At 45.9% G+C, this 14793-nt stretch overlaps 1 protein-coding gene across 5 annotated transcripts; it reads left to right on the top strand.

Annotated features, from left to right (window-relative positions):
- Window positions 1–3008: 3008 nt before the first annotated feature.
- On the top strand, window positions 3009–13832 carry ankrd39 (ankyrin repeat domain 39). Of its 5 annotated transcripts, none has more exons than XM_048523030.2 (5): window positions 3262–3396; window positions 6023–6169; window positions 8960–9063; window positions 12016–12219; window positions 13359–13832. In XM_048523030.2, the coding sequence occupies exons 1-5, from the start codon at window positions 3288–3290 to the stop codon at window positions 13512–13514; spliced, it is 720 nt and encodes a 239-aa protein (XP_048378987.1). In that variant the 5' UTR covers window positions 3262–3287; the 3' UTR covers window positions 13515–13832. The 5 variants fall into 5 exon arrangements, with proteins under 5 accessions (XP_048378988.1, XP_048378986.1, XP_048378987.1 ...); XM_048523032.2 differs by lacking the exon at window positions 3262–3396 and adding an exon at window positions 3411–3480; XM_059641096.1 differs by lacking the exon at window positions 3262–3396 and adding an exon at window positions 3541–3821.
- The last annotated feature ends 961 nt before the right edge of the window (window positions 13833–14793 follow it).

The raw sequence follows: 14793 nt of genomic DNA, 5'->3' as shown, positions 1-14793 counted from the left end.
ACAAGCTGTACTTGCATCGTAGCACCTCAGCACACCCCAAAATGCTTCACAACTCATTATTTTTCCAAGTGCAGGAGACCAAGGCAACAAAATTCCACCAATAACACCCCAAAATTACCTTTTTTTAAATTTCATTGGTGGTGTTTAAGGTGAAACATAGTACTGCGTTCACCTCTTGCTGCTCTTTGAGGATCACACCCAAATGAATATGCATCTGGAGTCTCTTTCACAGCTAAAGACAGCAGTTCTGAGTGTGCAGCACTTCTCCACCACTGCATTGGAGTGTCTGCCTAGGTTGTTTGCTAAAGGTCCTATAATGGACTTGAACTTCCAACACAGAGCTAAGAGGAGAACGATATTTTGTTTCTTATTGAATGTTTCCCTCTCTGGATTGTCCTCAGCATCTATAGATCTGTAATTTGCATTCTATAGCACTTCTCAGGACATCCTTAAGCCATGTATAGACAATGATGTATTTTTGAAGTTAGTTGCTTTTTTATGATAGCGCAACACAGCAACCAGTTTACCATCATGCTGTCCAGAAACAATAGTGTGAATTGAAGAACACTGATAGCAGACTTTAATCAGAGATAATGGGAACTGCAGAATCCAAGATAACGAAGTGTAGAGCTGGATGAACGCAGCAGGCCAAAAGATGCTGCTTGGCCTGCAGTGTTCATCCAGCTCCACACTATGTTATCTATAGCAGACTTTAACCTTTCTTTTAACTCTCCACAGGTGCTGCCAGACCTGCTGAGTTTCTCCTGCATTTTTCTGTTATTATTCCTCTGGAATAAATCCTTCCAATATCAGCAGTTCTTATCCTGGTGAATGATTCTGTCTGCGTGCATCCTCTGTACTGTATCAATGCTGTTGGGCCAAATTGGCACTTAAACACCAGTCATTGACCACTGAGAAAGAGAAAGGAACTGCCGTCTTCCTTTGTTCTTCACTGCTATCAATATTCTGGAGGCTTTTACCACCGAGAACCAGACCCTGACGTCATCATGAGTCACGGTAGAGAGGGTGACCAATGAAGTGACCATGATGCATTTCTGCAGCTCATCATACACACTGCAGCCACAGCACATTGCTGGATATTGAATCTGGTGGCAGGGGTACAAAGCAAGTGATCAGTTCTGACTTGTATGCACATTGAGTAGGGAGAGATCTTTGCACCGCATCTATCCACGTTCACCCGAATTAGTTTCAAATTGCACGCATTCGTGCTTTATTGCTGCATTTGATATATTACAAATTTAACATCATTAAAAAAACAAAATGATGAGACTTTACAGAGCTGTTAAACATTTATTTATTTGCCAACAGGATATGGGCATCACTGGTTGTACACCCCTACTTGCATGGACATAGTCTGGCTGGAGTCACATAGGTGAGACCTGTTAAGGGCATTAATGAACCAGATGGGTTTTGAATGACAGTTGACAGTATCTGTCCACCATCCGACCAGGCTTTTAATTCAATTTTTTTTAAAAAATCTGGAATTACATTCCACCAACTGCCAGGATGGTGTTCAAACCCATGTCCTCAGAACATTAGCCTGAGGTGCTGGATTGTTAAGTCTCTTGACATTACCACTGCCTCCCCACTTGGTGGGTTCTGTTCCTCTCCCTAACTGTCTCGTGTGAGAATCAGACTATTCTGCAATTTGGAAGTTGTACTCGGCTTCCAATCGTTTCAAAAGATCATTTCTATAACATCGCCCAACTCCACTGCTGCCTCAGTCGCCTGCTGTGGAACCTTTCGACCGGGGCCTTTGTTACTCCTAGACCTGACTATTCCTGTACTCTCCTGGCTAGCTTCTCGCTCTGCGGCCTTTGTAATCCCTGGCTCATTCGAAACTCTGCTGTCCACATCCTACAGCTCACCAAGTCACTCATTCAAAAGCAAAATACTGTGCATGCTGGAGGTGTGGCCAGGGGAAAGAGAGGAACGGAAAAGTGTTGAAAATAGTCTGAAAGATCTGGCGGCGCCGACAGGGAGAAGCACTGTTGGCAATAGACCCAGGACGTCCACCGCGTTTCTCTATCCATAGATGCTGCCGGATGTGTTTCCGGTTTTAATTTTGCACTGAGTGCTACTGTCTCTCTCCAAGATGTTCCTTAAATCCTGCTTCTTTGACCGAGGTTTTGGCTAACTTGTCTTGAGTCTCTGAATTTGGCGCGGTGTCGAATGTCGTTTGATGTTCCTGCGAGACAACGCAGGGTGTCTTACTAAATTAAAGGCACTATATAAATGCAATTGTTGGTGTCTGAATTTTGTTCTGTCGTTGCGGCTGATCACGATTAAAATACGGAGTTGATTAGGCGACAAGATGAAACTGTATGAGCTTCCTCATTCGTCATAGGAGAGCCGTGCTACAAATGGTTCTCTCACAACGCTATTGAGTCAGGAATCCCAGGGCTTCGTGCCGGTGATGATCTTTCCCTATGGGCTGGTGTGAACCCACACCTTCTCCACCTATCTTCCTTACTCTCCATCTTCGGTCCGCCTCCCCCTCTCTCCCTATTTATTCCAGTTCCCTCCCCCCATCCCCCTCTCTGATGAAGGGTCTAGGCCCGAAACGTCAGCTTTTGTGCTCCTGAGATGCTGCTTGGCCTGCTGTGTTCATCCAGCCTCACATTTTATTATCTTGGAATCTCCAGCATCTGCAGTTCCCATTATCTCTGGTGTGAACCATTCCCTGGTTCGAGTCAGAAGCCTCAGGCGTTGCTCCAGCACCTGAGTGCAAACATCTGGACTCTTGCAGCCGTCCAGTGCCGAGGGGCTGCTGCACTAACAGAAGTGGCCGTCTTTTAGATGTAATGCTGGGCTGAGGACCACTCGCGTGCATTGTTAAAAGATGCAGGGGGTAAGGCAGCCGCTTTCTCTGTCCCTCAGCCCATGTTGCAAAGCAAACAAAACAAAATCCGGTAGTTACCACGTTGCTGTTTGTGGGACCTTGCCGTGACCCCACGTTCCCTCCGTTACGGTATTTCCAAAAGTACCGCACTGGCGCTACAGGACTGGCCCGGAAAGGTGCTTGTTGTATTAAGCGTGCCGCGGATAGCGCAGCTCCGGGGGTTCGAGCGGCTGAAAGGCGAATGGAAGAGTTTAACCACGACCTAGAGGCGAGCGATGGACTTCCTTCACCGTTCGCTGCGAACTAAGGCTGCGTTTGAACTAAACAGCAGGAGGGGGTTGGAGGACTTCAAAAGGAATCCAACCCGTGCCCGCGGGGGGCTGGGTGTGCGGGTGATGAATCTCACGTTCCTATTGGTTCCTGGATGGCAATTGATACACCCACCGGGCTACCTGATTGGTTGCCACGCTGCTTTGTATCTTTCCGCCCAGTTAGTTACAGCAGCGCTGTGTGTCATTTCTCCCGGAGAGGAGGTGAGTTGGGGTAATGGCGTTTGGACTGACACATGCCCAAGATCTCAAGCCGGCGTTAGTGGTCCGGCTTTTTTGGTGTCGGGGGTATGTTGGCAATTGCTGACTCACCGGGGCTTGCTTGGGCGGCGTTTGCGTTCAGTTTTGCTTCCCTCCGGGCCGGATCCGACCGTCTTCCACCGTGTGCGGCAGTCTCAGGATTTCACCCGCAGTCCTCCTGTAGCTTCTCTTTGTTTTTTGGTCGGGCTTGACGTTCCCGCCGGTTTGCTGACATTATTTATCCTTTTACGTGGGATATGCCCTGACATATTTGTAATCTTTTCCAATTGCCCCTTGATCTGCCCCTTGGCTTATTGGGCCATTTCAGAGGGTGGTTAAGAGTCAACGATATTTACTGAGAGTCTGGAATCAGATGTAGACCAGACTGGGTAAGGATGCCGGGTTTTCCTTACCTAATGGACATCAGTAAACCAGACAGATTATTAAGAATAATTGATGTTTCATTTATTTGTTCATGGGCTGCGGGCACCACTGGCTAGGCCAACATTTATTATCCTTCATGAATTGACTAGAAGGCAGTTAAGAATCAACCAAATTGTTGTTGCTCTGGAGACACTAAGTAGGCCAGATTGGATAAGGACAGCAGATTCCCCTCCCTCATTGCTAATTACATAGTCATCATTAGGCTAAATTTTTACTGAATTTAAATTTCAACAAAAAGATCCATCTTCAGTCCATTAGCCTGGCCACCTGGATTACTTTACCGTTGCCACTATGCAACCACCTGCCCTAAATTTTTTGATTTATTATTGTCACATACTAAGATACAGTGAAAGGTATTGTTTTGTGTGCTAACCAGACAAATCATACCTTACGTAAGTACTTCAAGGTATTGGAACAGAATGCAGAACAGTGTTGCAGTGACAGAGGTGCAGAGAAAGATTGATTCAAATATATGAGAGGCCCATTCACAAGTCTGATAACAGCAGTTTTCAGGTTTTTGATGACGTTTTTATGGATTTGTATTCCACTCTGTCACATTTTAATTACTATCAAAATTCTTGAGCATTTGGACCAAGCACAATATGGTGTTTTGGCTACATTAATGTTCCCGAAAGAAAATTGGAGAATGTTGGGAACGTTCATTATCCGTGGACAAAGAAGAGTAGAGTCAATGTTTCATGTCACTGGTCACACATCCGTAGTGGAATTATGGGCTGAATGGTCTCTTCCTGCACAGGGAGATGCCAAAGTTTATGTATGGGGTGATGCGGAAGGTGCGAGTAAATAAATGGCAAAAGGAACGTATTTTTAAACTTATTTATATCGTGCTTTTCATAATTGTCAAACAGCTCTAAGGTCTGTTACCCCCAAGAAAATACTTTGTGCCGTTTCAGTGTTGTCATGTGAGGGAAGGTTGCAGCTGATTTGCACCCAACAGCTCCCATTAATGGCAGACCAGGTCTCTCTTTTTTATTTGTTGTGATGTGGGATGAGGGTTAAAGATTGGCCCAGAGGGCTGGAAAGACCCCCACCCCTCTGCCAGTGGTATTTTATACGTCCTCCCAAGCTGATAAATACTCCCCTGTGACCATGGGTGCCATATTCTCTCTGCTGTCCAGGTGAAGACTTGGGGGCGTGTTGGAGAAGGGTTTGGGACTGGAGGGGGTTGATGGTGAGAGATAGGGAGCCTGGGTTGTGATGTCGAGCTCTCAGCCAACCATCTCCTTCCATTCAGGAGCTGTCGAGACAACCACCTAAATCAATGCAGGCTGACAATGGAAGCTGTAACTTTTTAACAGTCGAGGATAAAAATGTTCATCATTCCAGAGTGCTAATGTGTTCTTACGTGATTCCTGTTTACTGCGCATGGTGAGACCCAGTGCCAAAGAGGTGGCACCTTAGGAGTGGCAACCCCTACATTGGTGTGTCTGGCACAGCTAGAGGACTCACAGAGGCTGTGATACTGCGCTTTTTATTTCTTTATTTTTCTATTTTATTTCCTAAGAATTTGTGCCTGGGTACATTTTGTATCTCGGATGATGTGGCAAGTGATGACTTGTAAGCTTTTCACTGTACTCGATTGAGTACGTGATGAAAAAGCTAATTCAGTTCATCTATTAATTCCAGTTATTACAGAATCACAGGAGTGTTGTGACGAGTCTAAAAGAGCATTATTAACTAATGCCAATCCCCTGGTTTTTAAAACCCCCACTGCACATTATTTTTAACCAAATAAACAATGCTTTTTCGAATGCTTCAATTGAACTTGCCTCTACCGTGCTGCTAAGCAGTGCATTCCACACACTCTAAGTGCTTACTGTGTCAATATATTTGCTTTTTCACATTAACCTTATTTCTTTTGCACATCACTTTTATCTCTGCACCCTCTCAGTTCTTGTTAATTTTACAAGCGGGAAAAGCCACCTATCTGCTCTATCCAGTCTGCTCATGATTTTGAAATCCTCAATCAGATGCTCCTCTCGGTCTCCTCTCCAAGGTGTAGCCGACAGTGGAATTTTATCCAAACTCATGTGTTGCAATGCGTATTGCAGAATGCAAACTCGTGCCCAAAGAGATTGATAAATTTCCAAATTCCACTTAATTGTGTCTCTGCTCTCTTCTACAGCTGGGTCTACGGTATCGCCGCTATCAGCAACACTGCCAGGAATCATGGCAGCTGATGACCATGGTTTGGATTGTAAATGCTGTTCTCATGGCTCTTCGGTGCCGATCAGCGTACACCAAACATTGGAGGAGATGGATTTTGACAGAGGTAGACAGTGCTATTTGAATTTTTAATGGCAGTGGCCCAACGAATCAAACTTTTAATGTTTTTTACGCTGTTTTTGTGAGAGTTTATTGGACGGTGAATTGAGTATAGGAGTTGGGCTATCCTGTTTTGGCAGTATAGAACATCGGTTAGGCCACTTTTGGAATCCTTCCTTCATTTCTTGTCTCCCTGCTAAAGGAAAGATGTCGTGAAACTTCAAAGGGTTCAGAAAAGATATACAAGGAATATTGCCCAGGTTGGAGAGTTTGAGCTGGAGTGAGAGGCTGAGTAGGCTGGGACTAGTTGCATCGGAGGCTGAGGGGTGACCTTATAGAGGTTCATAAAATCACGAGGGGAATGGATGGGGAGAATAGGTGAAGTCTTTTAGCCAGGGTAGGGGAGTCCAAAACTAGAGGGCATAGGTTTAAGGTGAGAGCGGAAAGATTTAAAAGTGACCTGTTTTTCACACAGGGAGTGATTCGTGTATGGAACGAGCTGCCAGGGGAAGTGGTGGAGGCTGGTACAATTACAACATTTAAAAGGCATCTGGACGGGTACGTGAGGAAGAAGGGTTTAGCGGGTTGGGGCCAAATGCTGGCAAATGGGACTAGATTAATTATGGGATATCTGGTCAGCCAAGGCAACTTGTACCGAAGGGCCCATTTTCATGCTGGATGACTATGACTCTGTGCCTTGTAAATATTGATGTTAAGAGAGACTCGGGTGTTCTTGTTCAAATTATAGCAAAATTGATGGCATGCAGCGACAAAAAGCAAATGGGATGTTGGCATTTATACAATAATGCAAAACAAATACAGTTCAATACAGCACAGGAATAGGCCCTTCAGCCCAACAAGCCTTCACTGACTCCTAGTCCTTATTTAGAGCCACTACTTAGTGCCCATGCTCAGTTTCTGTCCCCTCTATTTGCCTCCCATTCATATGTCTATTAAGATACGCCTTAACTGTTGCTAATATGTCAGCTTCCATCACCTCCACTGACAGTGCATTCCAAGCACCAACATACTCTGGGTTAAAAATTTTACTCACACTTCTCCCCCAAGCTTTCCTCTCACCTTGAACCTGCGCCCTCTTGTATTTGAATTTTCCATCCTGGGAAAAAGCCTCTGACTATCCGCCCTATCTATGCTGCTCGTAATTTTGTAGACATCCAATAGGTCGCCCCTCACCCTCTGTCTCAGTGAAAACAAGCCTGAGTTTATCTAACCTCTCCTCATAACTGAAACCCTCCAGACCAGACAACATCCTGGTAAACCTCTCCAAAGCATCCACGTCCTGGTAATGTGGTAACCAGAGCTGCATGCTATATTCGAAATGCAGCTTTGTAGAGCTGTAACATAACTTGCTGACTTTTTACAATTTATTGTGAAGGGTGCAAGCATAACAAATTTCTTGCTGCAATATGACAGGGCTTTCGTGAGACTATACCTGGAGTACGGTGCACAGTTTTGGTTTCTGTCTCTGAGGATGTATTTGCACTGGAGGTTCACGAGATTGGTTGCTACGGTGGCCTCTGAGAAATATTCTCTGGAGTTGAGATGACTGAGAGGTAAAACGTAAAAGATTGTGATGAGGCTTGACCGAATGAGATCCCCAGCTGGGGATTTACGACTTGGAGAATCAGGAGAAGGGGCAAACTGATTAAGACTGAGGTGCGGAGGAATTTCTACCATAGAGTTGGTGAATCTTTGGTCTTTTCCAGAGGATTTTGGATGCTCCATCTTCGAATACATTTAAGGCTAGGAGCGTTGCATCTTTGAGAAACAAGCACAGAAGTGGCTGGAGAAACGCAGCAGAGTTTTTAGCAGCATCTGTGAAGAGAAAATAAAAGCTACGGTTTCAAGTTCAGTGACCCTCCTTGTTTTTGCTTATCTCGGATTCCAGCATTTGCAATTGTTTGTTTTCTGTGGATGACTATCTTTGGTTCTCTCGGGGAATTGGGGGATGTGTGGAGAGACAGAAAGGTGGGGTGGAGGCCCAACAGCACCCACAATTGTATTGAATGATGCAGCAGACTCGAAGGGCCAAATGGTCTGCAGTTGTTCCTATTTCTGGTGTTCTTTTGACAGCTTGCTTTTTAACACGGTTCACGCAGAGACAGAAATTGCTGGAGAAACTCAGCAGGTCTGATTAGGAGAGGAAACAGTTAATTTTTTGAACCCAGTGACCCTCCTTCAGAACTAACAGAACCATTCTGAAGAAAGGTGACTTAACAGTTTTAACTTTCTCTTGACAGATACCTGCTCGTTCACTGCCTGTCCCTAATTGCCCGTGAACTCAGTGGCCACTGGGCCGTTTCCACAGTCAGTTAAGAATCAACCTCATTGCGGTGACTCTGCGTTCATGTGTAGTCCATACCGGGTAAAGGACAGCAGATTTCTTTACCCTAGAGAACACTGGTTGAACCAAGTGGGTTTTTTTTTATCAACGATCAGTGATTATTTCATGCTCCCCATAACTATCAAAATCCATATTTTATTCAGAGCATTTAAATTCCACTAGCTGCCAGGTGCGACTTGAAACTGTGTTCCCATAGTGTTCCTCTGGGCAGTCTGGTTTGACTGCTCCTGTGACATGACCACTATACCACTGCCTCTCAGATGTCTAACACAGAGGGCTGTGAAGGTCAGGTGTGCACCCCTGAACGCAGCCGCAGTATCAACTTGCAATAATTCATCAAGTCCTTGGAAGTGCATTCGAGATGGAAGTTGTGTCAGTTAAATAATCGGAATGGCATCTGACTGCATTTCCCTCCTTTTCCCCCCGGTTCAGGCATCTGGTCAGCAGCCAGTAGCGGCGACTTCAGCAGAGTACGGATGTTCCTGGAGAAGGGAACGGATCCCAGTTTGCCTGACCTGTCAGGCTACACTGCATTGGTGAGTGGTGCCTCAGCTCTGTCGGCCATCTCCAAAGGCAGAGAGTCACGGGTTCCGGCTCCAGCAAATCAAATTTGGGGGTTTAGGTTGGCGAACCTGAGAGGAAACCTTGGACAGGCACTGGGGGAGACCAAAATGATTCGGGTCACAGGAGGTACGCTGATGTGTGGGCGCTTTGAGGTCGGGGCTTATGCCAGATGGATCAATGTCGCATCTCTCTAAGTTCAGATGAGGTTGAGAGAGTCACATGGGAAAAGGCTGTTTGACCCATCATGTCCACATCTATCCATTCTGATCCCATTTCCCAGCACTTGCCCTGTGGCCTTGTATCCTCTGGTGTTTGAAGTGGTCATCTAAATACTTCTTCAGTGTCTTCAGGGCTCACCTTTTCAGGCAGTGAGTCCCAGATACCCACCAAATCCCTTCATGCTGTACCCCAAAACTGTGCCCCCAACTCCTGCCTTCCTCAATTTATTGACCCCTTTACTAAGGGGGAATGTCTGTGCCTCTCGTAACTTTGTATAGCTCAGTCAGATCACCCCCGCCCTACTCTGCTTGAAAGCAAACAACCCGCTAGTCTGTCGCCGTAGCTTCAGCCCAGGCAACATCCTGGTGAATCTCCTCTGCACTCTCGTGCAATCACGTCCTTCCTGCAGTAGGGTGATCAGAACTGCATCCAGTCCTCCAGCTGTAGCCTCACTCTTGTCTTGTCCAGCTCCATTATAACCTCCCTGCTCTCGCATTCAATGCCTTGACCAGTAAAGGCAGGTATTCCATCTGTGGCTTCTTCCCCATGTCCTGTCATTCGCTGGAACCCCAGCAGTTTCACAGTGACACCGTTTATTCTGCAGGTGGGACAGTTCATCCAGCTCTACACCTTGTTATCTCAGATGCTCCAGCATCGACAGTTCCTACTATCAATGTTTCGGATCATGTTGTTTCCAAAGCTTCCTGGTTTAATGAAAAGTGCTCTGAGGCCCATGCCGATATTTTTGAAGCAGCCACAAGGAGGAATGCAAGAGCAGTCTATTAGCACTCAGTCCTTGTTCTCGTACACAAACCTTGCTGAGAGTTGGGCTGCTTGAGAAGACTTTTTTTGGAAAAGAAAGCACAAGGGCTCATTAATTTATTATAGAGGCACTGACTACTAAAGCAAGGAAGGTACCATATGGTTTACCATTTACAGTTAGGTTCTGCCTAGAGGATAATGTTCAGTTCTGGGCATTTTTCATTCATTCATGGGACGTCGATATCGCTGGCAACACCAACATTGTCTGCCCACCCTTACTTGCCCTTGAGCTAACTGCACAATTTCATTCTCATCCACGGTGAGTTTTTAATTAAAATTTAGACTAAATTTCATTAGCTGCTGCTGTGGAATGCCATTTACTGAATGGAAGTGATGTTGTTATTAGTTTAAAGTTAACTTTGATAGAATGCCTACAGCGTGGAAGCAGGCCATTTGGCCCATCAAACCCACACTGACCCTCCAAACAGCATCCCACCCAGCCTTACCTCCCCACTCTATCCCTGCATTTCCCACGACTAATCCACCTAGCCTGCACATACCTGGAGACCACCAGGCAACTTAGCACGGCCAACCCATCCATCTTTGGACTGTGCGAGGAAGTCGGAGCAACCCAGTGGAAACCCACGCAGACACACTGAGGACGTGCAAACTCCACGCAGACAGTCACCCGAGGCCGGCATCGAATCTGGACCCTGGCACTGAGAGGCAGCAGTGCTAAATAACCACATCTTTAAAAAAGAAATTCAGAATACAAAGGACAACCCTGATCAAGGGTTAAAAATTAATGCCAATTTGAAATTTGACACTTCCATTAGATGCCACGTAACTGATGACCCATTAGTCCACTCATCTGGGCTTAAGTTAACATGAATACAATAGACACAAAATGAATTCTTTTGTCTTACTCTAGCATTAATTCGAATTCCGTTTACACATGTGACAAACTTAACAGACACCAAACGGGGCGGAAACCATTGTTTTCAATGTCCCCAGAGCATTAACCTTTTCATGTGGGATTTGAAGATATGAGTTACAAGGAGAAGCTGGATAGGCTGAGTTAATAGGAACTGCAGATGCTGGAGAATCTGAGATAATAAGGTGCAGAGGTGGATGAACACAGTAGGCCAAGCAGCATCTTAGGAGCAGGAAAGCTGATGTTTCGTGCCTCGATCCAGGCCCGAAACATCAGCTTTAGTGCCCCTGAGATGCTCCTTGGCCTGCTGTGTTCATCCAGCTCTTCACTGTGTTATCGCTGGATAGGCTTGGATTTTTGTTTTCGCTGGAGCTGAACATATAAAGGTTCACAAAATCATGTGGGGTATAGATAAGGAGAATAACAGTTTTTTTTCCCTCGGGTGGGGGCTTGTTTTTTAGGGCAAGAGGAGGAAGATTTAAAATAGACATGAGGGCCAGTTTTTTTTTTACGCAGAGAGTAAGTCCATGTTTGCAATGAGCTTCCAGAGGAAGTGATAGATGCGGGTACAGTGACAACCTTTAAAAGACTTTGGATAAGTACGTGGAGGGAAATGGGCCAGGCGCAGACAGTTGGGGCTGTGTTTAGTTTGGGATTGTGATCAGCATGGACTGTTTGGACCTAAGGGTCTGCTTCCATGCTGTATGATTCTGTGACTATGATTCTATGTGAATTACTATTCAAATGACATTACCGCTGCGCCATAGTCTTCAACAGAGAGGGTGCAAGATGAGCTCTCTGAAGGGCCAGAGAAAGCTGGTTCCACTTTTGAAAGACAAATTCAGAGCTTTAGGGAACGAGTACAGCTGTCACAGGCACAATGAGCCAAAGGACCTTCTGTGTCGGAATGGTCAGTGAAGAACATGACAGAAGGGCTCAGCATTAGTCTGAGGATTAGAACTGATTCTTCACCAAACAGTTCCCGACCAGTTTGTTGTCTTCTCCACAGCACTATGCCAGTCGTCATGGTGATTACGAAATCTGCGAGTACTTACTGAGGAAGGGAGCAAACAGCAACGCTCAGACCAAAGGAGGGGCGACCCCTCTTCACCGAGCAGCCTACTGTGGCCACCTCTCCGTCTTGCAGTTGTTACTGTCCTACGGAGCTATCCCTGCAATCACAGACGATGATGGTGCGACACCTCTACACAAGGTAGTGTGACGCTTTCAGCATATTTCCCTATCCCCGCAAGATTTTTGCGGAACCCCTTACATCCAGGCAACAGGGAGAAATCTTTCAAACACTTTTTATTTTGTTCCCTTTGCTGGCTCATTTCACTTGATGACCACCTGGTTGCACATCCCAGAGTGACACAGTTTTCTCATCTCAACAACAACCTGCATTTACATAGTGCTGTTGGTGTAGTCATCAAATCAGCTAACACCCTGACTGACTAGAGGCAATACTGGGGTACGTGACCGAAAGATCTAAGAAGTGAAGGCTTTCACCAGTGCCTTGCCAGTGGAGAAGGAGTTGGGCAGCTTTAGGATGGATGCCCCAAAGTTTAGAAACAAAAACAGATGTTGCTAGAAAATACCAGCATCTGTGAAGAGAAATCAGAGTGAATGTTTCGGGCCTGAGTACTGAGGAAGGGTCACCGGATCCAAAACGTTAACTTTGCCAGACCGGCTGAGCTTTCTAATCAGCTTCTGTTTTTGTTTCTGAATTACATCATGCACAGGTCTTTTGGATTTGGTCCAAAGTTTACGGCTCAGTAACTGAAAATACTTCTGCCAAGGGTAGAGTGACTGAAATTGGTTGGGGCGTGGGGGTGGGGAAAGCCGGGGGTTGGGCGATGTGCCACAGGCCAGATTTAAAAGTGGCACAGACTGATCTGGTAATTGTTACCCACTGAAACAGCACCACTTAAAAATAGACAGCAGATAACCTGGGTATTATTCCTCCATTGTTTGGGGGAGCTTGCTCTAAGCAAATTGGCTGCTGCATTTCCTACACAGCAACAGCAATTACTCTACAATAGTTCCTTGTTAACTGGAAACCACCTTTGATCGTCCTCAGGCTGTGAAAGCTATGAAAGAAATGCAAGTTTTTGCATTGACAGCAGCAAGAGCTAATGTTTGAGCAAGTCTGAACAGCTGCCTCTTTGTTGTAGTCTCTGACCAGATTTAGGGAGGTATCTGAGAAAAGACCAGGAGAGTCGTAGTCCAAATTGTGACATGCGCTTCGCAAGTGTGTGATTTCCCCTGCCTGCATCCTCTGACTGTCACAGATTTTAAACCCCCTTGCCCCACTCTGCTTCTTTCTTTTGATGGGTGTCTTTTGTTCGTTAGGCTGCAGAGATGGGTCACCAGGAGGTGTGCAAAGTTTTGCTGCAGCAAAATCCAACCTTGAGGACAGTGCAGGACAAGCGGTGCAGAGCTCCCCATGACCTGGTCGCAGACCAGCCGGCATTGAAGGAGTGCCTGCGGCCGGAGACATCCACGTGACACCTGCTTTCCAGGGCTCGCTGTGTTGGCGTAACTGTCCTGCCAGTGGATCATTTTCAACACTGGCCTTGGCTTCTTCAGTTCCTACAACAAGTGGCTGCACTGTTGAGTGACTCAAGTTGTGTCTGACTAACGACGTCCATGTGCAGTCCTCACACTGAACTTGAGGGCTGTCTGAGGGGTTGGCTGGGCACCAGGATCATCTTGTTTCGTTGTTCGCTCAATGCAACAACAATGAAGGCCCAAACCAGGCACCACTTCCCTCTATACTGCTGAAAAACTGATCCTTTAAGATATTAAAATGTCTAAATTAACAAAGCGGTTTTCATGGCTTCTTTCTTCCCGTTTCAGTGTGGTGGTCCCAAATGTACTCCATTGTCTGTTGTAAGTTGACTGTGGCTGGGCGTGCCAAGAGGGTGTGGCTTGTGAAGCACACGGGTTCCTGGGCTTCGTAAATGAAGTTGTGCTGCACTGTGATAAGGGTCCGGGAGTCCTTCAGAGGGTGCAGAGGAGATTTCACAGAATGATTCCATGAAATAACGGTTACTTAATCTGATATTTGTTAAGGAGAAAGAATTGTGGGGGAGCCATTGGAAATGCAAATTTTTCAAATGGGGTAAAAGACTACAAGGAAGAGATTCTGAGGGGAAGCTGATGGCCTAGTGGTATTATTGCTAGACTGTTAACCCAGAAACTCAGCTACTGTGCTGGGGACCCAGGTTTGAATCCCGCATTGGCAGATGGTGGAACTTGAATCCAATAAAGATCTGGAATTCAGAACCTACTGATGACAGTGAAACCATAGTCAGCTGTCAATGGCAGATGTCCTTCAATGGGAAGGGTATCCGACATCCTTACCCAGTCTGGCCTACATGTGACTTCAGACCCATAACAATGTGGCCGACTCTCATCTGACCTCTGAAATGGCCTAGCAAGCTGCTTGGTTGTATCAATCACTACAAAATCTCAGCACCTCCAGTGGTTCATGCCCTGAATTCACGTGGAAAGACTAAACTTCTTTGAGTGGCGAGAGACGGGAATAACAAAGATTCAAGAATTAGAGCATTCTGGCAACTGGAGAAACGGGTTGTATTTGGAATTTGATGCATGTGGATTTGAGTGACCTGCTGAAGAAGTGTTTGTTCATGGTGGCTGTGGCAATCGGAGTGAAATCTTTTCAAACTAGTGAAAGTTGGAGTCAACCTTGTGTTCTAATTTAATTTCTTACTCATTTTCTTGCTTCAAGATGGGGGGGAATGGGTGGAAAGAATATTTCCAG

The sequence above is a fragment of the Stegostoma tigrinum genome, chromosome 40 (genome assembly GCF_030684315.1).
Source record: "Stegostoma tigrinum isolate sSteTig4 chromosome 40, sSteTig4.hap1, whole genome shotgun sequence".
NCBI lineage: Eukaryota > Metazoa > Chordata > Chondrichthyes > Orectolobiformes > Stegostomatidae > Stegostoma > Stegostoma tigrinum.
The sequence above is the reverse complement of the archived record's forward strand: the minus strand, read 5'-3'. Positions and strand labels throughout refer to the sequence as shown.